This window comes from Cyprinodon tularosa, unplaced genomic scaffold (genome assembly GCF_016077235.1).
Source record: "Cyprinodon tularosa strain WSP-4 unplaced genomic scaffold, ASM1607723v1 ctg188, whole genome shotgun sequence".
In the NCBI taxonomy this organism is placed as follows: domain Eukaryota; kingdom Metazoa; phylum Chordata; class Actinopteri; order Cyprinodontiformes; family Cyprinodontidae; genus Cyprinodon; species Cyprinodon tularosa.
The window spans coordinates 1,062,406-1,086,832 of record NW_024038663.1 but is presented as its reverse complement, the minus strand read 5'-3'; the positions used below and the strand labels follow the sequence as shown (position 1 = coordinate 1,086,832).

Below are 24,427 nucleotides of genomic sequence, written 5' to 3'. Positions count from 1 at the left end.
CAGGAACAGGTTTCAGTTCACAGAGAAAAAACAAAAACAAAAACAAAGAAAGAAGTGCATTGGTTTCAGGGTCACATCTCACTTTGGGTAACAGTATGACGTTTCATCATTTAGTGGACTGAGCTGCCCTCGGTCGGTTAGTACATCATAGCCATAGAGTTGTGCTTCGGAGGTTAATACACTAATACATAACCTCATTGGGATTACTCTCTGTATGCCCATATAAGGCAAGAGCTCCCAGATTGTCCAACTAATGTTCTCAGGCATCATCAAGTGCAATAACTGGAAGGGTCAGACGGCCCACGGATCTCTCCAGATTCTCGGAACCGTGGAAAGTTACTCAGCAGCCCATGATGTGTGCATTTCATCTCACTCTAGTTGGGCTAATGTTTAGTGGAGGACAGAGCCATTAGGAGGAAGTGGTCAAAGGAAGTAAGAGGTAGTGGGAGTGATGGGGGGGCTTTTAAGAAACCATTTTATAAACACAGACAGTGAGAGCAATAACACTGAGCATGTTGATGTAAGAGAGTAAAAGACACAAATGGCAGCTGAATGTGCTGGTTCATTTGGGTAGAAGCATGAAGCAACATTGGTTATTCAGTCTGACCAGGCAGGGAGAGTGATGATGCTCACACCCCAGTACAGGGAAGAGAAATGGTGTCATTATGCTGCAGGTTGGCCTGTGAAGAGACCAATGAAGTACTGCAGACCAGTGGCTGTCAAGGCATGTAAAATAAATCAAAATGAGAGAAAGAGAGGGAGACCAAGAGAGAGAGAGAGGGTCTGACTTTGAAGCTTAGAAGTTGCTCGCAAAGATAAAAGCTATGATAAGATGTGCAAATGATTCATAGTACAGTATTGAGTTAGGAGTGGAGAAGTGGGAGAGCTGCACAAAAGCCTGAGTTCTTCCATCGTGCTCATGTGTGAACTCACCCAGGGACTGACCACAGACAAGCCGCAATACTTTCATATCATGCCTTTGAGTTGGCCAGAAATGAAAGTATGGCTTGTAGCAAGAAACCCACACTGTTCTGTAGAGTCAACTCCATCCATAGCAACACGTCCACTGTGAGACCAGAATGCCTTCAAGCAACACTATAAACAAGTGCAACTGATATCAATCATCTAGATCCAATAAGTTGGATAAGACTGTACTACATGTAACCGGATTACAGTAATCCGATTAAAAAAGAGGTAAATGCATTAAATATGTCCTTCCTGCAGGTGTGTCGAAGAAAGAAGGAATATACTGTAAAGGTGACATTTGGAGGTTTTTCCCTGGCCCAGATATTTCAAGAAAGTGAATGATAAGGAAATTTGTAAAGAACATCAGCATTGTTACTTTAAATAGAACAGCATCTACAAGAGCAGAAAGTGCACTAAAAGCACTGTGAAGATTTGTAAGAAAGAAAAAGAGCCCTACTTTACTTATCCAGCAGCTTTAAAGACACAGATCACAAAGTGGTGTAAAGAGAAAAACAAAAAAATTGAATTATGCATATTTTTAGTAACCCTAATCAAGTGTTTCTAAAATACTTAAAAGTAATGGAAAGTGTGACAATAGATGTAAAAAAGAAAAGATAATGCGTGAGCTTTCAGACTATATGTCAAGGCTGCCGTCATGAAGCTGGCATCGAATTGTGAGGGCAACTGTCTAAAAACTGTGCAAGATGCTTTTATTCCAAGAGTCTCAGCTCAAACTGTGTGGTCACAAACCGTTTAGTAAATAAAAAAAATATATCTAAAAATAGAAAAATAAACAGTGTATGTTATTTATTGGTTTATGTATTTTTAAACTTGGGTGAGTGTTGTTTTATTTTCAGTTCGTTATTTCAAATTTTTCTATTCATTTAGTTAAATTCAGTTTATTATTAAAGTGCCGATTTAAACGGTTGAATGTTTTTTTATCTAAGGGAACCCAGAAGATTGTATTGACTTTGCAGAATTTCCTATCCTGGATGAGCATGTAGGGGTTGCTAGCGGTGTGCTGTCGACTTTGTAGCAATCCTTCATAATAAGCATGCATTTGGCGAGAGTGGAGAGGAAAACTGCTTTTTAACAGAAAGCAGAATCAGACCCAGTGTAAACTGCACTGTGATTTGGCAAACAATGGTTTTGAGATTGAAACAGACATAGAAAAGGGACAGAGAAGTGCTAATCCATAAGTACTTTCTACATTAGAGACGGTAATGGTAGACTAGCTCCATAAGTGGCTTTGTCTACGAAAGAATATTTAAGCAAACAGACAATGAGCTGGTTTTCAGAAGGAGAAAATGAAAAGGTAAGCTATACTATTTGAATCAATTTGACTGTATGATCTGGTTGAACTGTAAAATGCCTTGTGTTGTGAATTGGCGGTATATAAATAAACTGAACTGAATTAAATTACTTGAACTGAAAGATTACCAAAATATGAAAATGCTGACCAGGCTAGCTGACAGCCTTAGTTGGACAACATAAGCTGATATGGACACCATCTCGTCAGCAGGCGAGGCTAAAACAGCTTCTCAAAAAAAAAATTATTTTACTCAGAAACCCATTTCTGAGTGAATCCACCAGGTATTTTTTATGACCTTCTAAAAAATCTGCCAGAGAAAAGGGATAGTGGAAGCTTTGCATGGGGAGTTAGGCTAGGTTACTCAATAGATCATTATGCCTTACACAAGTACAATCCATTTCAATGAGCCGCTGCAGCATTTTAATTCTGTGCGGCTTTCTGGCCAGCTGCAGGGGGGCGTGTTCAACACAAAATAGCAAGCTGACCACACCACGAAGTATAAAACACAGCCACTTACAATTTATTTAAAGTCTCTTCATCCCGTCCAAGAGTGTCAGTCAATTCTTCACGTGTTTTTCCACAATCCATTGATAGTGGTGATAATTATCAGCTAAATCATAGGATGTCTCTACAGTAGATGTTTATAATTGCGAACCCTCGCTAGTAGGAGCTGTGTTGCTTGCTATGTTTTTCCACCCAGATCTGTCAGTATAGTTAAAGTTTTCCTAGATGCAAGGTGCGGAAAGCAAAAAAATTATGTCATTTGGCCACATGGACCTAGCGAATGCATCAAGCATAAACCATTCTTAAAGGTATAGTTCAGGATGCTGTTTTTTTGGTGGTTCAGCAAAATAAGCTGTCCTCCTAATTATCAACCATTCTGGTGATATGTTTACAGTACGTAATCATCCATACGTGCTCGTCCCCATTTTCAATTACTGGTGGAGAGTCTGAGATAGTGGAAAATAGCAAATCTACTTTTGTAAAGTAAGCTTATATGAGCGATGCAAACAACAACTTTTAAACAGAGCATGCACGAGGAGAAAATGGCTCATGCATGCTCTCCCACAGGTTTAATAGACGTTCCCTCTCGGGAGAAGGTACAGGATTGTGCTTGTGCATTTTTTTTTTAAGTGGAGAGGGCAGGTCTTCAAAATTCTTCAAAGATTTACGAAAATCATCCACTATACCTTTAAGAGTCACTTTGCCTACTTAATCCTACAGTATGTAAAAGTGTTTTTAACCTCAGTCATGCAAATTCATGTTGGCACAAAGGTTATTCATCCATTTATATCATTTAATGGTTATCTTAGGTCGTTTCTAAGGTGTTTCAAGACTGAAAGGAAAATTAAATCCCTTTATTTGGCGTCCGTCAATATATGGAAAAAGCAATCTGCAGGCCTTATCTTCTAAAAACCTATTCAAAAGTTGACTCTACACCTTTACCTGGTACTGTAACCTGTCAGAAGATGTTATAGGTAATAGTTAGATGGGTACAGCTATAAAGGGTTAATAACTTATTATTAAGACTAATCAAGATTGGAGAACTGCAGCTTAGAAAACTTTTAATTGTCAAAAAATAATTTCTTAGGTCAATATGCCACATTGAATCTAGTAAGCATTAAAACGGACACCTTTAAAAAATAGCAGGTGTTAATGCCTTCTGATGTCCAAATTACAAACCCATGTATTTGTCTCTTACCCGTACTAGTCTGATTAATCAGGAAGAGGCCACTTTTCTTGCCAGTGTCACGCTTTGGTTTTAAAGGTACACTATGCAACCGGTGTTGATTTTCCAGTGAGGCTCCCTCCAGAGGGCGAAAGTAAAAGTGCACTGTCGTAAATATGCTCAGCTGTTCTCCTGGTTTCTCCATCAAGCCAGGCGCGGTTGTTTTGAGCTTAGCAGCGAATGACTAACGCTGCGTTCACACTGGATGTAGCTGGCGCGACAGAAGCAGCGAGTTTACATGCAAAGGTCCCGCAGCGCGTTTTGAGCTGCAGGCGCTGCACGTCTGAGCGGCTGCAGCAGCGCGTCGGGTGCGTTTAATGCAGGGAGAGAGACACAGCGCTGATGATCACTGCTCTTAAACAGTTTATTGACGCCTAAATTAACTTAAAAGGCAGAAATCTGCCGGCAGAATATGCAGTTTGGATTATTTAGATGAAAAACACCTACCAGCTGCCGCGGTGAACCGCTGCTGATGAAGGGATCCATACTGTCGGCGCATCCCTGGTATGTGGGGGTCTGAGCGGCTCCGACAGAAAAAATATTGAAGGCAGGATAATAATCTGGATGAACTGACTGCACTGATTACGTTTTCAGGTGTATTTTCTCACTTAAAAACATATTAAAACTACTTTATTCCCACTGATCACAGCAAATATAGCTGCAAGGCAGAGAAAGGATAGTGAAGCTCCGCCCAACGCGCCTCAGACACACTTTTGCAGCCAGAGCAGCAAAACTGCTTCAGCCGCGCGTCAGTACTAACTGGTACAAGCAGCAAAAATGAAGCAGCAGACGCGATTTTGCTGCTTTTGCTGCGTGAACGTAGCATAACTGCACAAAGATCGCCACTGTGCTTGCAACGAGAATGCTTTTAACTGGGGGGTGTAGCAGTTCTCGCCGTAAAGCAAGACTGACTCTCACGAGACTTCTGAGCCTGTGGGTGCGGGTCGGTGCTCCTGCAGTTGCAAGTGCAGTATTTCCCCCACAGACCACCAGGGCGGCCGAGAATACCTTTGTTCAACCTGAAATGACTCATTTAGTCATCCATAACGTTATGGAACACATTAATTAACTGAAAAATGTTGCATAGTGTCCCTTTAATTAATGATTTACAGACGGCGGGAGAGACGAAGGGGGGTAAAAGAAAAGGGCGAGGGTGTCAGGCCACATGAAATCTCTACCGTTGCTCCGTTAGTAGCTAATTGCGCACGCAGGGGGTCTCTTACCTTTGCTGCTCCGATTTGCTCCTTACGAAATTTTTCCAAAGGAGTAATCAAGACATCATCAGCATTCTGAATCTGAAACAGAAGAGCGGAGAAAATAAAAAGAGAGAGAGAGAAGATGTCATCCTGACTGAAAAATGGGATTGGAGTCACTGCAACCCTGTGAATGATTCAAAATAACATCAAGAAAAATGTACTACAAAACCCAACTTAGAAGTCATTCAGGTTCGTTATAGTTGTGTCACACAGGAAATTATCAGTGAGAATTGCCCACCTCAAATGAAAGGAGCAGAGTGGGTGTATAAGGTTCAAATAAACATTGAAGGTAGCACAATCAGATTCATTAGTATCCCTTAAAGCAGGGATAATACACGACCTGTTCCTGTGAGGGGCCGAAATGAGCAAAGCAGAGATAAGAGAAAAAGCACTTAACAATGGCAGCAGTTTTATGTGAGCTCTGAAGCAGCAGGATTTTCGAACCTCGCTGAAATATGACACGGATGTGCAGATGAGGCAGCTTTACAAGCGCAGCCTGTGATGCATTTTAATTTCGGAGGCAGTGCTCGACTCCACATGTTGGCGACCTCTGGAGTGTCACGACTAGAGAGAAAGGTCTCTCCTGTGGCCTCTCCCTTTTTATTCTAGACAGAAAGCGATAGGGTGAGATATATTGTGCCAATTACAGTTCACACTCAATCCTCATGGGTGAGCGGTTCAAAAAGGTGCCATTAAGGTGCTTCTGAATTTCCTTCGGGTGGGTTTTCATCCGCCAGGATCAGATGACATCAGGCTGTTGGAGCCGCTCAACAGGAGGCTCTGTCACAAATGACATTGTTCTTAAGGTGATTTAAGGTGCGGTTCTATGTGGTGAGTAAATGTGACAAACTATGGACCAAGATCTACTGTAGTACATCCATGATACCGGGACTAATTTAGTGCTGTCAGCTCAGATGGGCTATCAGCTCCTGAGCCGTAATCCTCTCAACACAACCTTTCTGCAGGCAGAGTTTTTGTTTGGAACCATTAATCTAAAGGCACAGAAGCATCACAAATACAGTCAGTTGCTTTAAAAATAGTTTTAAAATCTTGCTGAAGCAAAATAAATTTGCAGCTACTTGTACAGAACTGTGGATTATGTCACATCTATACATTTACAACCATAGAGAACACTTGTTTATTGCAAAGGAGAAAAAAAGCCCACACACTTTCTTCTAACATGAGCTTTTTCAACTTTCCACTTAAATGTTTCAGGTGATGAAAAATAATATCACATAAGGATAACCTCAGTATTTAAAAAAATCTAGGTTATATACCATAATTTATACTTTGTAAATGGGTGTGCAACCCTAAAACATTTGTTAAAACTGCCAATGAACCTTCAAGGAAAGTGATGGGAGCGATTTTGAGACTTTTCTTTGCAATAATTTTTTCAATGGACCTATACTATACAAACCCCCCCTTTATTTTTATTTTTTTGCTTTTACTAACTTTCTAAGTTATGATGGTGTTTTACTTAAATTATGCATGTCTAACCAATCCTCATGATATCCTCTCTCTTAACAGCAGCCCCTTCCTGTCTTGGAACAACATTTGGCCATTTTATGTAGGAACGCGTTAACCCAATCCGCTATACAGTAGGTAGCATCTAATTTGACCATTCTGCGCCTGCCCAGTAAATAAATCTTCCACTTTCAAAGCAATCATTTCTGCTCAATAATAAGATGAGGTGACTATTTTAGCACCTAAAATGCATATTGACAGAAACTCAATGAAAGTAATGTAAAAATCCTGAAATAATTTTTTTCAGCTGCAAAAGGTGTCAGACTTTGTTCACCCTTCCTAAAAAAAAAAAAAAAAAAAAAAAAAAAAAGCCGAGGAGAGTTTGCATAAAAAAGATCTTCCAGTCACTTCTGAATGCTGATGCAAGGTGTTGAACCAAGAAGAGCCAGATCATCAGTGCAGTTTTAATCTCTTTTCATTCTCTGCTGGTGCATTAAAATGAATCTCAAAATGTCAGTCTTTTGACTTTTAGAGTCTAATGTGGTCAAGCACTTGTCTATACTGTATCTCTCACCTTCCAGAGCCCGACACCTCTGGCATATTCCACTAAAAGGTTGTAAATAGTTCCTTGAGCACATTTTTAGACCAGAGGGGATAAATCCTCTTGAGTTGTGATCTCAAGACTGTGAAATGTGCTGCTTCTGTCTTTGTGTCTTCATTCTGCTGAGTCTTTTAAGAGGCAGCAGAAGAATCAATTATTCAGATATACTTATAAATAACTTTAGGCTTTGTGTTATTTTTGCGCCGTTTAATTTATTTTTTTTAATCTATGATTTTATACTTGTTTATATTGAAAAGTACTGTCTTTATTACCCTATTAAAGGGGATAAAGTTTACTTACGTGCACACTTCTTAAGGTCATACTTTGAACTTTGACTATGCTACTAATTTGGCCATTATGCCTACCTATGATCAGCATAACGGCTGTGAAAAGGGTTTACTTGCTTACCTGCACATATAATAGAAACATGTCTGAGTCAGTGCTTTGAAAATGAATTAGTACTTTTGATAGTACAGTTGGGCTTGTTTAAGTGTATAACTATAGGGTGTTTCCCCAACATTGTCCAAGGAGGGCACCCTACAGATCTACATGCAATTATAAGGACAGCTGTTAGACCACAATATGCTTATAAATGTCTTGCTTTGACTATATCTTTAAAATAAAAGTTACATATCCTAAAGACAGTTATTTCACACTTTAATAATGAGTGTTTATCAAAGGTTTAACTGAATCAAAATTCATCATGTGCATCACTGACTCACTGAGTTCGCTTTGACACAGAAGACAAGCAGGGAACGTTTGGTTTGTGTGGATGGTGTAAAGGTGGGCAGCCTGGTCAAACTGTAAGTGCCAGACCACTGGGAATGTCTCAGAAATGTCAAGGACAAACTGCATATGAATTGGCAGCAGGCAGTTGGGGGATGTGCTGTAAGAAGTCTGCATGCACTGGCTCACCACAATTTTAATGGTGCTGTTTAGCAAGCTGGAACTTGATGTTTTTTTTTGTTGATGAGGAAAGATAGTTGCAGTCCTGTTTCTCTGTGATCATGGTGATCCTGAGGAACTATGTTGAATCCTGTCAAAGATCTTGAGATTGTACAATTTACAGAACACGTAAAGGTCAAAACACCCTACACTATGATAGAAAGTAATATAGTATCAGAAATAGTAGGATATAGTGGTGCAATGTTGCCTCATATCAAAATTAGCTTAAAAGAAAAAGTATTTTCCTTTTTTCCTTGTTTATCTCTGAATAAAGATATAATTACAGTCACAACACCATAAACACACAGGGAGCTAATGATGGTAGGACATTTTTAAATAAAAACTGGTCATTAATGACCCTGTTTGTCAGAATGCTTTTTAATAGATTGGAAAACAAAACTGGCAAGTTAGTTAAAATATCCTTTATTAGTGCTGTGTTTTCAAATTTAGTCACCCTAGAAAACTGGCCTTCTCCACCTAGTATGACAACCTGGTACTAGCTATATTCAACAATTACATTTAACCAGAAATTGGTCATAAAGTCAATAAAGCCTGGTCCTTGTAATAAAGCACTTTATGATAAAATAATGCACAGTATTTATCACTGCAGTTGTACATTACAACAAAATGTGTGCTTTACGTACATTTATTCCACCCTTTAAGAAGCAATGAGCAGCTTGCAGGGCTTGGGGTTAAATGTATTGCTTATGGACCAAGAATGACAATCTATGATCTGAATCTAGACTACGGTAGGGGATGGATAAAAAACAATTCATTTCGAACCAATGACAGAAAACAGCATATTGGGTATTTTATCACTTGAACCAATTTTCAGGTAACAAACCTAACCCCATTTGCTAGTTCAAACCCCTATTCTAACTCTGTTATTTTATAAATTAACTCAGGACTTGAGGATCTGATCCAGGATCTGGTTACTTTTACCTAAACAAAATAAAAATGAATTAAGTCTGAATTACACCTATGATATGAGTAGCAAATTGTCATAATGTAGAAAACATAAGATGTAATTCATATTATATGTAAACATTGCTAAAATTGCATGTTTTAGACACACCGAATTTTAAAATGAATAAGAATCCTAATATGTATATGCATATTTAACAGCGAGAAAGGAAAAGGAGATATGATTCTGCAAGGATAAACTATTAATGAATCACATTTGGTAAACCAGTGAAAAGTATCATGCAACATGGTATTTTTGAAACCTAATAGTTATGAAACAAATAATAATAACATATTTCTACCTGAGATATTACCAAGAGACATCATTGCTAAATAACACATTTGGTTGAACCAGTGAGGGTTTTTGGTGTATATGTGAAATAAAAATCAATCAGCCACTGATAAAATAGTATGAGCTTTTAATAAATGTCTCTACAGTAGTAGTGGTACCTATGTCAGGGTAAATTAAGGCAATGGGACACTCTAATCTAGATGTACTAATCCTCCAATTATATAAAAATGACTGTTATCTGGTGAGCAAACAGCAGTATCCTATATTACCCTCCATTGAGATGTTTTTATTCCTCTGTCTCTACAGCTTTTAGTTTAATTGAACTGCTTTAAATGTAGATTACTATTTTTGTCTTGCTTAACATTAACTCATCATTTCAACAATATTTTTATTGAAACGAGTGCTTGAAATACTTTGGGCATGTAATCATTAAGGGAAAAGATTTTAATATAGATTAAAATTGTAATACTTTGGGATACATATTTATACATGAAAGCAGTCAATATATACTCAGTGGATTACTTTCAGGCTGGAACTGTGCCCACTGCCCTCAGCAACAACCTCTCACAACAGGATTAAATCCATAGGAGCCGGCTTGATGTGATGCTTGAAAGGATGCAATAGCACTAAGCAATTTCATTACTAGATAGAAGAGAGAATATCAATGTGTCACATTTTCCCTGCTCCTGGTTTTCCCCAGTCTACATATCGGATAATGTAACTCTGAGGTTAATTTAGCAGAAGAAGATTAGAATGCCACCAAGGCCGCACCAAATTGAAAAGTTTGAAAAGAACCAGAATTTTAGAACTGGCTTAATTGTGCCTATCTGTTTTATCAAACTGATTTGTTTTGGAAGAGTCATGAGAAGAGAAAGCCTTTAGGGCTAATGTAATGAAACGCTTTTGGATCTGAATAACAGAGAATATTACTCATGTTACTCAATCTAGTGAATTTCAGTCACCCCTGTTGACGTGTGCATTTCTGAGTTTTTGTGGCAGAAGTACAGAATCCTTAATATTTAGAGGCAGAGTTAATAAAAAAATGTAAAAAAAATATCCCATTTTATTGCAGCAGTATAATTTTACCCTGAAAAAATATTTATTGTTTTCATTTGTTGGTACGTAGGGAAAATTTTACAAGTTTTAAACATTAGCTTGACAATTGCCGCTCTTCCAAGGGATGCAGGTCAGCAGGGTCAGAAACTTACTGCAGAAAGTTGGTGTTATGACTTGTGAACAATTTATATTTTAGCTTTTTTTTATTGCATTACTGAAAAACAAATTTTTTGGTTTACTGGTAGAAATCTTTTAAAAATCTTCTTAGACTATGAAATGCCTTACACTGTGGGCCAGAACATCATGCCCTCCATCATACAGAACAGTAGGGATAAAATGCCTTTCTACATAAAGATTTGTTCTTCACAGAGCCTAACTGAAATTTGCCATTAAAAAGCCAAGGTAACCCTTCTCTCAACAAGATACACAGCCACAGATTAAATACCATGTCCTGTTCTGTTAACAACAGTTTTACCTTAGCTTTGTTTCATAGAATTCCACTATAAAAGTTACATCTAAAAGTAAATGATTTGTTCTGGTTTTTCAAGCCTGTATTTGTAAAGGTGGGAGATTTAATAATTTTGTACATGACTGTAAGACATGCTTCTCAAACAACAGATTAAATGTAGGTGACATCTAATGGTTGTCATGGAGAATTAGGAACCAGTAGTGCCACTTTTTTCAACAGTTTTTTCAATACGGTGGTCTTTGTGTCACCTTCCTTACCAGCCTGGTAACCAAATGTAGTTTTAAGAGCAGCTTTGATTAGCGTTTCGCTTTTGGGGTTGCAGAGTTGCTCTCTAACTGTTTATATAAGCAATAATAGGTGAGAGGCCTTCTTTTTTTATTTGGAATTTTAAAGGATGAGCATAGATGTCTGCCTAAATCGCATTATCTCTAGTCTTTCGTATTTTTAGGAGTTGCAATTTTAGGAATTTCAAATTAGATCATATATTTATATACTTAGAAAGCAGGACATCTAAAATCACTGATAAAATGTACAACCCAATCATGTCCCAGCAGTGAATTTGTTAAAAATAACTATTATGTGACTATATAACTACTTTTATATTTCCCTATAGAATAAATGATCTCAAATAAAACAGTTTTATGATAATACCATTTCATTGAGTTAAAATTTGCATTTATTTCAAAAAGGTTATACACATCTTTAATATGGGTTTAAAACAATTTTCCAACTCTGTTAACAATAATTTTAACTAGAGACACTATAAAAGCTTATTTAGTTACATCTGAAAGGGAAAAAAATGCTTTTATTTTTTTCTGCCTTTTCAAGCTTAAGACGAACTTTGGATGCAAAGCAGGAAAATGTAATTTTATCTGAGAAGTAAATTGACAGAATTGTAGCAAGTTCAGAATACATATACATATATATATATATATATATATATATATATATATATATATATATATATATATATATATATATATATATATATATATATATATATATATTAAAAAGAAAAAACATTTGAAACATTTAAAAAAAGTGATTTATAGGAGAGACGCAGCTTCAAATATATTGCCTCGTCTGCAAGATGCAGTCGGCTCAGTGAAAACACAAGTAAGATACATTGATAGAAACGAGCACATCAGAGAGTAGGCTCTTGGCCAAGTATTGATTTGCTGCTCAGTCTGTTGGTTTAGCAGGGAGAAGGCCAGATGAGAATACAGAAATGAAGAGCTGCAAGGTGACAAAACTCCAACACCGTTTTGAACAAGAGACACATTTAAAACTTCTAAAAGTATGAGTCACTTGCTTAGCAAGATGTTGATCCCACAGCTGAGTAGTGCAAATCAACCGCTGTAAGCTTGTCTTGTAGTTTTTATTCTAGCTGTTCATGGCTATTCACATAAAAAGATGGCTTTGGTTTCATGGCCTAATGAGGTCCCTAGTTGATAAATATCAATTTAATGATTCAAAAAGTCACTCTGAAAATTTCACCCATTGTTAAAAGTCATTATTTTACCACATCAGATCCTCATTTTAAATGAACTGTCATGTCTGAACGATAATCCAGAACCTCTGTGGCAAAATGAAACTGAATAAAATTTTCAGTCCTGTCAATTTATTAAGCGTGAAATCCACCAGCTGGTTATTTACAAGTGTTGCTAAAGGAATGTTAATAGGTGCTGCTGGAGCACCTTCTGAGTGAAAATGAAAACATATTGGAATAATTTCATCACGTGAAAATGGCTGTGAAAGCAAGGTGTCGAAATGTCTTTGTTGATGCTGTAAAACAGCAGGTAAAAGCCAGAATCTTCAAATGAAAATAGCAGCAACACTTAAAACTTATGTAATCCAAGTCATTTCAGGAAGAAACAGAAAAACTTCATCAAAGTATATGCAAGAAATATCACAAGACCAAAGGGGCTGGAATGAAAGAAATAACATTTCAATCTGAAAAACTCACAAGAAGAGAGAAGACAATTAGGAGAAGTTTATTGATACAATTACTTTTCTTTGGCGCTCAGACCTCGGCAGGAAACATAGTGCTTAATTTTGATAGATATGCATCAACAGGAGCAAATTATAGGGCTGCTTCCTCCCAGGCCTGAAACTGGTGGTGGAGCGGAGATGGATGAAGTTGGTCAGTCTGTAGACTGCTGGTTAGGGAGACAGTATGCTGAGCTCAGTAGACTGCGTGAGCTGATACTAGAGCTTCACTCAGGGACCTGGAAGATGGAAGTCCTGTTGGATAACACAGGTTGAGAGAACCTGTCCATGATGAGCAAGCATGGAGCGACAGTGGAGAGGAAAAACTCCCCATTGGGAAGAAACCTCTGGCAGAAACAGGCTCAACATGGCGGTCTTCTGCCGGCCCGGTTAAGATAAGACAGGGAATGCAGTAAGCGTCCAGGAGGAATGACACTCTGATGAAGCTTTAGCTATGATGGTGGAGGAGGGGCTGGAGGTGGGTTGAAATTGTTTCATCTGAATGAAGTCACACATGAATCCGCCGCCTGCGCAAAGGAGCAGACCGGTGTGTATCGGAGGCCTTTTAAGACGAACTTTGGATGTCGATTGGCTTTCATAGAGGTGTGGCTGTGTCGCAGGTGGATGTACAAAAGCAATGAGTTTCTTCAGTTGAACTTCCGCCTAGGCTCCATTTTCAGAAAACATTAAAATTATTTTCATATTTTTAAATTTTTTATTGACATTTATTATGTTTAAGGAATCAGTTCTGTCGCCTTCTGTCAACAGAAACATGTCTTGATTAAAAATCGTTTCATGACCTTTTACAGTAGTTACTGGCTACTATTTCAAGCCAACTGATTGCAAAAGCCTAGGAAATGTACCTTTTTTTTTAAACCAGCAGTTCCCTAAGGTGTGTACTGCTAAAATGTCTAAATAGATTTTTTTCATCCATCCCTCTTTAATTTGAAAGAAATCCACCAGTTACATACACTAAAAAAAGTGCAATGCCAAGAGATTCTCACCTCTAACCTTCACTGGTATTTTGATTTAGAAGTGATGTAGATTAAGGAAGGTTACCAGTAGGCTACCTGCAACACTGGTGAAGGGATTATATTCTTCCAAAGGACGGCATACAGGGAACATAATAAACACTGACTTCAACATAGTTAAACACAGTCGTAGTCGGGATGAGAGCCTCGTCTTTGACCTCCTGCATTGGAGTTGTGCTAAGGTAGGTTGCCTAAGGGAATTTGTTCCTCCTCTAAATTCATAGTGCACCTTCTGCAGGGAGAGAAGAGCATTTTAATACTTTATTACTCTTACTTTACATCTAAACAGATACTATTTCCTTTGTGTTCTGGATAGAATAAAAAGCACTTTAATTGATGTATATATGAATAATTTTAAACATAACTTCATCCATTATTTATTTTAGTTAATTTCACAGACTTCCTTAAAAGTAAAACACTACAACCTTTCTTTCTTGTTGAGTGGAAGTGAGGTGCAGGAAACAAGGATATAAACTTTGTCATGCCTTCCCCCTGCACTTTATTTTCCTCCAGCACAGAGACCCAGGCTAACACCACACTGTAGTTGGAATCAGTTAGAAATAGTCTTATACTGTATGACAAAAGTACCTGCAGCATCAGAAACTGAATATATGTAAATATGTTTCAATTAGGTTTTAAACAATAAAGCTCCACATGATCCTTTAACTTTGTGAAAAGACAATTTAGATTAAGATTTAATTAATCTAAAAATCTTAAATCTTAAGATTTAAGATTCATGTTAGAGTTTATAGATATAATATCTATGTATTGGTCAAAAATAAGTAATATGTGATAATTTCTGATAAAGTTCACATGAAGTGAAATGATAAAGGAATTACATTTCATTGAGAAGTTCAGAGCAATTCATCCAGACAAACCGTTTAGCCAGCTAATTTATAACATATAAACTTCTATGGTCTTTCTTCTCAAAAGAATCCAACTCAGGAATCGATAGGGACTGGAATTGAAACAAGGATTCAGAATCTGAAGCAGAATAGTTAAAACGATGCACAACCCCATCTAAAACGCTCTTGTAGTGGGTTTTTGTTAGACTTTCAAAAGCCCCAACGTACTTGCATAGACTGTGAGCCACAAAGAGAACATGTTTCAGCCTTCATAGTCAATGGTACCTATTGCCATATTTCTCATGACAAAGCCTTCTTTTTCCACACTGTCATGGCATATGGTGCAAGAGTTTGCCTCATAGGTTAATTAAAACAAAAGAAACACAGTTTAGTGGGGTGCATTGCTCTGTTTCCTTTCCCACCACACACCTGTTAGTGAGGCTGAGACAGTGACCAAGGCACTGCGGGTCCTTGCGAATGGTTGCTCTGAGCAGTGTGTGTTGCCGTTACTGTAGCTATCATCTAGGGATCCTTGTCATCTCAATCTCACATTTCAAACAGTTTGATATGAATTCTCGGCCCTGACAAGATGTACTTTTCACTAGTAGTGTAGTGAAATATACATATGTGTATGCAGTTGTAAAATAAATTTTTCTCAAGCTTTTCTATTGTCATTACACTGTCACAAGTACAGAGCAACAAAATAACCCTGCATTCAACCCATCCCCTTCGGGAGCAGTGTGCTGCCATTGTGTGGCGCCTGGGGAGCAGTCTGGGGCTAAGGGTCTTTGCTTAGGGACCCAGAGTGGGGAGTTGGAGTGGGGCTTGAACTCAGAACCTCTGGATTCCAAGCACATCAGCAGGAGCTTCTGAGCATCTGACGCGTGCAACGTGATTTAGAAGCAGCAGCTGCTGGAGTTGGAAAAAATTTAACTTTTGCTGCTAAACGCGCCACATCAACCAATCAGAGTAGCTGATCTGGGAACTGGCATGGAAATAAACACGGCAGATGATCACTCCTCTGAAATAGTTTATTAATGCCTAAATTAACTTAAAATGTCAAAACCTGCCGTCAAAATATGTAAGATTTTATTATTCAGGTGCCTGCAGTTTGTATTACGTACAAACATACGTACTTCCAGCCGCCGTGGACAGTATTGGAAAACCACGAAGAGGCAACCGGGCCAAAGCCTGCTGTTGAACAGGGTTCCTAGTGACAGAGCACTGCCGGTGTAAGTGGGTCTTAGCGGCTCAGGCAGCAAAATAATATTTGAACGCAGGAGGTAATCTTGATGAAATGACTGCACAGGTGTTTTCAGTTTTCAGGTGGGCTTTCTCACTTAAAAACGACTTTCTATCCACTTATAACAGCAAATATTGCTGCCATTGTTACAGGCAAAGAAAGGATAGGGTAGCTCCGCCCAACGTGCATCAGACCCACTTTTCGACCGCGCAGCTAAAGAGGCAAAGATGCTTCAGTTGTGCGCCAGACAAGCATTAAAAACGAAGCAGCACACTGCGTCAATCCTGCTACCTCTTGCACCCTAAGCAAGTGCTCTACCGTTTGAGCTAATTCCCGATGTGCGACTGTTTGCCCTGAGTCTGCACTGATCTTATTTACTTTGGGGCCTTTACTTTCTCAGGCTGAAGAGCTCAATTGCCCAAGTAGCTGATGTCTGGTTGTAGAGAAACAAGAATAGTGAAAACTTTAAAGTACTATAAGAATTAAGCCATATCTTGATAATCCAAGCAGATTTTTCAGCTTTGCACTACAACATTCTTCTTTTAAGTCTTTCTAAAATTTAATTTTGTGTCAAAAAAGTTTAACTTATAAAACTTGGATTACTTTTTTGTGCTCTTTCCTTTCTGTGATGACTATCACCTGAAGCTGTCAATTTTGCTAGGGTGCACTTTCATTTTTCAATGGGAAACTGACACCACACTGCCCTCTGCAACCGTTTCCACGAACCACATGTGATTAAAACTATCACTGAGAATGAAATATTCAATTAAATATGAACCTTGCAATGTTTGCACACAATGCTTTGACATCATAGGGAACTAAGGAAGCACTTTGCTTCTAACAATGATGCTTTACATTGTTAGTGACAAAACCCTTTCGTAGACCAAACAAGCTTAGATCAATTTCCTATGATAGGAGTGATTCAAGAAAATAACAGGTTTGATCAATGTTCTTGCTTTGTTCTTGCTTTGTATGCCCTTCATATTTAAATATATATAATCTAAGTTCTAAATGTACTTTCTATCTTTATGGATCTTATTTTCATTTCTTTTTTGTGTGCATTACTTGAGTTGTTAACAACATCTGGTGTAAATTTAATTTTAGTAATCAGATTAGTAGGATATTTACTGGAGAGGGATGACAACATCATTCAACTTGTGTGTGTGTGTGTATGTGTGTGTGTGTCTATAGCAGGGAGTAAAAATTTACTCCCAGGGGTTAAATCTTATCTGCAACACAACTGTCACCTGCAGCAGGCTGAAAGGTTGTCATCCTCCAGCTTTTATGAGTAATGAAAAAAACAAAGCTAACCCTCTGTAGGTGGAGTTGCACAATGGTAGGATGGCAGATGTGACATATTTGTTGTTAATTTTCTTATCAAACTGTAAGCTGTTGAGTAAAATTGAAAAGAGGCTGATGAAACAGAGACCCTAGTTGGTTTATTGATACCAAGGGAATTTTTTGTTGCGGGTACAGCTATAATGCTGGTGATGAAATTTAATATGGTGCAAAAAGTCAAAGCATGAATGTGTTTTTATACAGAGAGTTAAGATTACCAAAAAATAGTAATCTTCATAAAGTTGTACACACGGTGAAACAATAAGCCCTATTTATATTTGTGTCTTTAACAGAAGGGGAACATAATACACAGGCTCCATAAAAAGAACTTGCTAACATATTGACTGCAATCCTTTGTAATGCTTTGCAAGCCAAAGCAACATGGCCATCTGTTTCAACATTTTAGTGTGGAAGTAGTCCCTGCTCTTATGCAAGACATAATAGTAGCCAACTGCATAGTTCATGTGGAACATATTTACAGCACAAGTATTAGCGCGCCTTATAAAGATCTTTGACCAACCCGGAAATAGATTCTTTTTTATAAGTCATGATTTTGCACTGAAAAATAAAATCCAAATATAAATCCAAACTTATTTTGGATGGAGATAAATGTAGACATACAAGATAATTTTGAAACAGTAATACATTTCTAAAAGGTAAATGTAACTTCTTTTTATTTTTTTGCTATTTAAAGTAAGCATTTCAGTTATTTAGTATCAAAGATAATATCTAACTTGCCATCTATAAAATTATTGTTTGATAGGTTCAAATATGACGTGACCTTGTGGGTAGCAATGCACCGATCTGATACCTATAATTCTTCTGTTTCCTAGGCAACACCTAGGACTTAATGCTAGATCAATATCTTCTACACTGGTCTTTCCAATTTTATGAACTGAATAAATACAAGAGAAGATAACTTTTAAATAAAACATTTATTCTGATATTCAGAGAGTTATGATGAAGAAGGATCAGGAACTGACTTTTTCTTATAGTATGAAAAACTGATTTGACACCTCAGTTTGTAGACTACTTTTGAAAACGAGAGAGATAAAACAACATGCCATCCAAGTAAAGCAATGCTTTTTATTATTATAGTTTAGGATGTGGCTTCCTGTTTCATTAAGGTTCTAACAGGAATATGAGACAGCGGTTCTTCAAAATGTCTAAACGACAAGATAACTTTCTATTAAAGTAAATGCAGATATGCTTTGATCTCAACAAACAGGAAATTGCTTTATGTTACCCTGAGGTTTTAATTTGAACATAGAAATCTATACTCCTTTTTTTTTTTTTTTTTTTTTACAATCCCTATTCGAAATGGGATATAAAAAATAAAAGCTGTGTTCAGCTGTATAAGAACTAACTTTATGTTTCCCTGGGGTATAAATAAATAGTGACATTCCTCTGAGCCATTTTTAAAATTAAAAAAGAAAAGATAAGTTTCCATTCATGTTATTTAAGGTTCGCCTTAATCTGAAATAAAGAAATGTAAAATAGAAATAAAATCTCACCTAAAGCCGTCCACATCTACAGTCAAAGCAAATTATTAAGGAGCAACATACTTGACAAACAAACAGCCCTTTTCCATCTCTTTGTCACCATGTTTCCATAACAACGATGCATTTAAAGGCATTTGTACAACTCCTTAACCTGTACACCTCATAGCAGAGCAAGCTCTGTAAATGGATTGACAAAGTGATCAAGATAAATCCATGTTTGTGTTATGAGTAAATCAATGTAATCCTAAATGCATAAAAGGAAATATTTCCCTCATTTTTGAATCTAGCTTTATTATAGAAACAAAGCCCTGACTGTAGGTAAAGTAGAAAGATCAACATACTGGGAGTTAGCTTATTTGGTGTCTTAAATGAGAATACACTTTATGTCATACAGTAGTTAGGAATTTATGTATTTGGATTAAATTCATATAATGAAGAAAATAACTATATGTCAACTTTGGCTTCCGAAATTCTCCACAAACCTGTCTTCAGCGCACTTTTCAACTGGTGACCTTTCCTAACAGAAGTGATACATTACCAGATAAAAGCTTTAAGACAGAAAAGGCAGTTTCAAGGAAAGGAATCACTTAAGATTTTATATCAGCTCCATAAAAGTTATTTTTCTAGTTTTGTCTTCATCTTTCCATACATCTAGAACACACCTATCAGTTACCCTTGTTAAAAGCTGGTTCTTGCAGTAAATCTGTGAGAAAAAAGATTTTTTGTCTTTTGCCTGAAGTGGTTATAACTTTCTTATGACGTGGGTAAAGGGTTAGGCCTATAGTTAGATCCGTAAATCCAATTTATAAACTTTTCTGTTGGGTTTAAAAATCAATGCCTGTACTGTTTTTCATGGCGGCTGTTTCCAAACTGGTTTTATCGACCGTGTACTTTTAGAAAAAAATGCTCAGTTCCTTTTTCTCAGTAGAAGGAAGTGCTTGTAAAGTGGTGTATCTCAGTAAGGACTGTTTGTAACCTGAAAATAATGAAGGGGAAGTGAAAAAATAAAAGTTGCACAAGTAAGAATGGCATCAAGACTGAATGTTTTATTGTTCTACGTTGACTTTCTATTTAGCTCAGGCGTTCAGGTTCCAAATGAGCTTTGTGACCCAAGACTGCAATACTACCGTTATTGTATTTGACTGTAATATCCTTTTTTTATTTGCCGTTTTAGCTGTTGACAAGTTGTTTATAGTTTGGAGCATTATTAAGATTATCTTTGGCAAATGTAAGACAGCTCTTAGTATTATTTTAGGTCAGCAATGGTTTTGGCCTTGAAGCTCTCTTACAGATGTCATCATTACCTAGTGTCTTTGTAATGAATTGACCATTGAAATGATCCAAGGCAAATACAGTCTGTGGTAGTTGTTCTCAGTTCTTTTGTGATCCTTTTGAAATGTTTTTAAAGTGTTTGAAGATTTAAAAAAGATTGTGAACCATTCCTTATTTTCTCCATTTGTGTATAAATGCTCTTACTGTGGTTCACTAAAACCTCAAAGCTGGGGTTTTATAACTCTTTCCAGACAGACACATGCCAGTGGTTCCATTTCTAATCTGTGAAATCGATTTTTTTTTTTCTTGAAAAGGCATAGAGTGCTACTTTTTGGATCTTCTAAACATCTCATTTTTCTATTTCAGGCATTAATTCTTTAGATCAGACAGGAATCAGGCCGAGGTATGGCTGATTAAAAGAGATTTAGTCTTCCAAAGTTGTGGTTAATCACAGCTAACTAAGAGCTGATAACTTTCTCACAGAAGACCATTTTGATTTAAGATTTTCTTTTTTCTTTTTTATAATGAAGTTACTACATTGAAAGGAGATTTTAGTATTTACTCAAGTTATCTTTGTGTGAAATCAAGGTTTACTTGATCTGAAGCATCTAACAGTAAAGAACACAAAGTTATAATTTAATTATTAATTTCTGTTTGCATATGACTAATTTTCTGCAAGGTATATTGATTTTGTTAAAGAATACGATGTTTACATTCAGGGCGACATCAGGTCCAGCATTTCAAAAGAGTAGTTTAAGGAATAGTTCAATATTTTTAAACGGCTCATACATTTATAAATGATTGACCAGACATGATGGACTCTGTTAAAAATGGGCTTGCTCTAACTGAGGTTCAATACAGCTTTGGGAAGATAGCAAAGCTATTTGATAATGTTCACCCAAACATAACAGGCTTTCGTTAAAGTAGCCACCGTGGATGTGAGCGAGAACAAAGAGTGCCTTTATTTCACGGAGCTATTTCAGGGTCAGTGGGACATTCCACAGTTCACAGGGCAGCACAAGAGTACCGACAGAGCTGGAGTTACTGTACTGTTAAATCTGGAGAACAAGCACGACCACAGACACAAGTACAGTTCAAATCTTTTAGTTTCAGCTCTACTGAAAACACCTTTAAGATGGTAAACTAACCAAATGAGTGGGAAATAAATCTAACTGAATCCACTTCATATATGTATCTTGTCCTATCTAAAGTAAAAATGGAAGTCACAAAAGTCTGCTATTTTTTTTTTTTTTTTTATATTAGGCAATGGCTATAACAAGGTACAAAAAAGTTACAGAAGAGCTTCATTAAGATAGAAAACAAAACATAAAATCCCTTGCAAATAAAAAGTTTACCTGTATAGAAAGAGTGTAACAATATATAATGAGAGCGCACAATAATACACGCTTACTTGATTTAAAAAAAAAAGAGTATTTAACGGATTCATTAAATAACAAAAAAATATTTTACTTAGCTTTAACCAATACTTCTTAAAAATCACATGCTCTCTTTTTAATACATGTTTCTACAGCTGTAATAAACTATGTAAATACAGTTGGAGTGAATTGTAAATGATTCTTCTGGGTCACATGATCGTCTGACCGGATTTTGTGATGCATGCAAAAATTTATCTTTTTTTTTTATTTCGACCTTTATCGTTAACATTACCCAGGATGCTTGAAGTGGTTGCATGCTGCTAACATTCTGTCTGACACTGGTTTTGTTTCTTTAGATCTAAAATATTTAAACATAAAGAAGGCTCCTTCTGTGAGGTGAACATTTTTAAGTCTTTTCTAAATGTGTACTGTCTGTCACTCTTTCTTCATTATCTAGTTTATCTGTCAAACTGAAATAATTCAGTACTCATAATAAAAGCTGCGATTTTCTACACCAGACTGTAGACATGCCAATGAGTTCTAAGCAGCTTTTTTGTGAGAATCTACCGCTTAAAAACAAATACGATGGCACTTTAAGACACAAATCATCTACAAAGGCAGGAAAACTCAAATTTGCTTCCAGTGGAGTCATAAAAGTCTCTCCCTCAGGCGACATGATCATCACTCTCAAGGCCACAGAATCATGGCATTGTCCATCCACTCCTAAATGTCATCCAAGCTCAGTGGTGCTGAACCTTCTTAAAACATCCAGAACCACTTTCACATTTATGCTGTTGAAGGGAGGATAAAAAGGGGACTGAATTAATGTTTTTTTGTTGCTTTAGTTGGTTTTGTTGTATTATTTTTCCTGAGATAATTCTGGCAACATTTTTTTAAAAATTGATAATTGTTGTTGGCAAGACAATTTCCAAAATGTAGTAGAAGACGCACAAATATATTTAAGGCCTGGCTGCTAACCAAGCCAGCAGAGGACGAAGCACTTCATGCATGAGAAGCCTGCAGGAATTTGGCTGCAAGTAAAGTTTTCCTCTACCTTGCAGACGTATTATCTGCAATTTCCCAGCTTGGGATAAATAAAGTACATCTATCTATCTATAAGCCCTTCAGTCTCTGCAATGTTCATCTTGATACATAAACGGCTTCAGTATACATTTCTTTTTATGTTATAGACCACCAAAAAAACAGTGCACAGTTGTGAAATTAAATGAAAATGTTTAAATAAAAATCAGAAAATTGTGGCAAGCATACAGTATCTTCTGTTCTTTCCTATTGAGTTCATATTCAAATGGTGTTGAAGCAGCCTGAAGGAGATATAACAGCCCCCTTCTTAACCTCCTGCTATTTTCTTTCCATACAAACAGGTCTGCAGATGATGCTCCACACCTTCTCCTGGACAAGCTCAACATCCCAGGAATGTGACCAGGATCCTGTTTGTAGAATTCAGCTACACCTTCAAGGCCAGCAATCCAGACATCCTCAACCAGATTATATAGATATACAATAGTTGATGACGTCGTCTCTATGTTATTAAGCTCTGGCTTCAACATTAACAAAGAAGACAGGAAGGAAAATTCATTTTAACAATTGTTCTTTCCAAAGCAATCAGTGCCTATAGCAGAGATCTCTCTGGATGTGACATTAAGGTGGGATAAAACAGAGCATGACCATTCAGACTGCAAACCTTTGAAGAACTACTAGATACATGTTTGATTTATTCCCATATATGAAAGCGTATCAAAACATATTTTTGTTGGGGGGCAAAAAGAGCAGAAATTATCCGTCCAACTGCTATGAAAAAGTCAGATCTGAGGCACGTATGGGCAAAAAGACAGATTTGGTTTGCATTAACCTGCAGTGGGACCATGACCTAAATCTGATACTAATTCTTTTTTATTTCTTAGACTAATTGTGAATCTAGATTCTAAACAGCCTGTTGCCCTTAAAAATAAAAAGGTTACGCCCAATCTTATTGTATAAAGCTTGGCTGAAGAAATATATATTCAAACCATAATGCAGTCAACACCACATTTAATGGTTTTGATGTTGCATTGAGGTTCATGAATAGTGCTTGTTTTCCTGTCCACATAGAAAAAAATTCTACATTTGGTCCCATCTGACCATCACTACAGTATATTTCACATTAGCTGTCCCATGCAAAGCTTATTGGCAAGTTTGATGCATATCATTTTGGGGTACTAGTTCAAACAGGCGATGTTAACACGACGCACATCACATCTTTCAGATTTATGTTTTAGCTGCTGCCAATGGTGTAACGACACAACAACAGAAACGTATCTGGGTGGGCCCCATATGAAGTACAACACCCCATCATCATGGGGAAAAACATTACAGCATTTAGATTTATATTTTATGTGCATAAACATGAAACACAACCTTTACTTTAACTTCTGGGTTTCTTTCTAGGCATGTCACAGTAAACTAAATATAAATTAATCACATGAAAAAATCTATTTCAAAATAAATCTAATCAAGTTGAATAATTTACATTTGCATGTCTGTTTGTTTTTCCCTATCTCATCATCTGTGTCTATCAGAGTATGGATGAGAAAAAGTTTCAGTCCAGTCCATCTCACCCCTCTACTTGTTTCCTTACGTACAGTAGTGTGTAAAGCCTGAGAGCCTTGTGACGGAGGAGTAGCAAATGCTAGTTGTGATTTGGAGAAGCACAGAAAGATTTGGTTTCAAAGCCGAACACAACAGCTGCAGTGTGGGAGCACTTTGGATTTAAACCAAACG

General features: G+C 37.0%; 1 protein-coding gene across 5 annotated transcripts in view; it reads right to left on the bottom strand.

Annotated features, from left to right (window-relative positions):
- Positions 1–24,427, bottom strand: part of LOC119782075 (rho GTPase-activating protein 42) — a 138,216-nt gene that overhangs the window by 38,765 nt on the left and 75,024 nt on the right. For 4 of the 5 annotated variants that reach the window (XM_038282851.1, XM_038282850.1, XM_038282854.1 and 1 more), the window contains exon 4: positions 5,231–5,302. The exons of the other annotated variant lie outside the window; for it this stretch is intronic. In XM_038282851.1, coding sequence (XP_038138779.1) covers positions 5,231–5,302 — 72 coding nt within the window. The remainder of the gene's footprint in view (positions 1–5,230; positions 5,303–24,427) is intronic. 5 annotated transcript variants of the gene reach the window in all.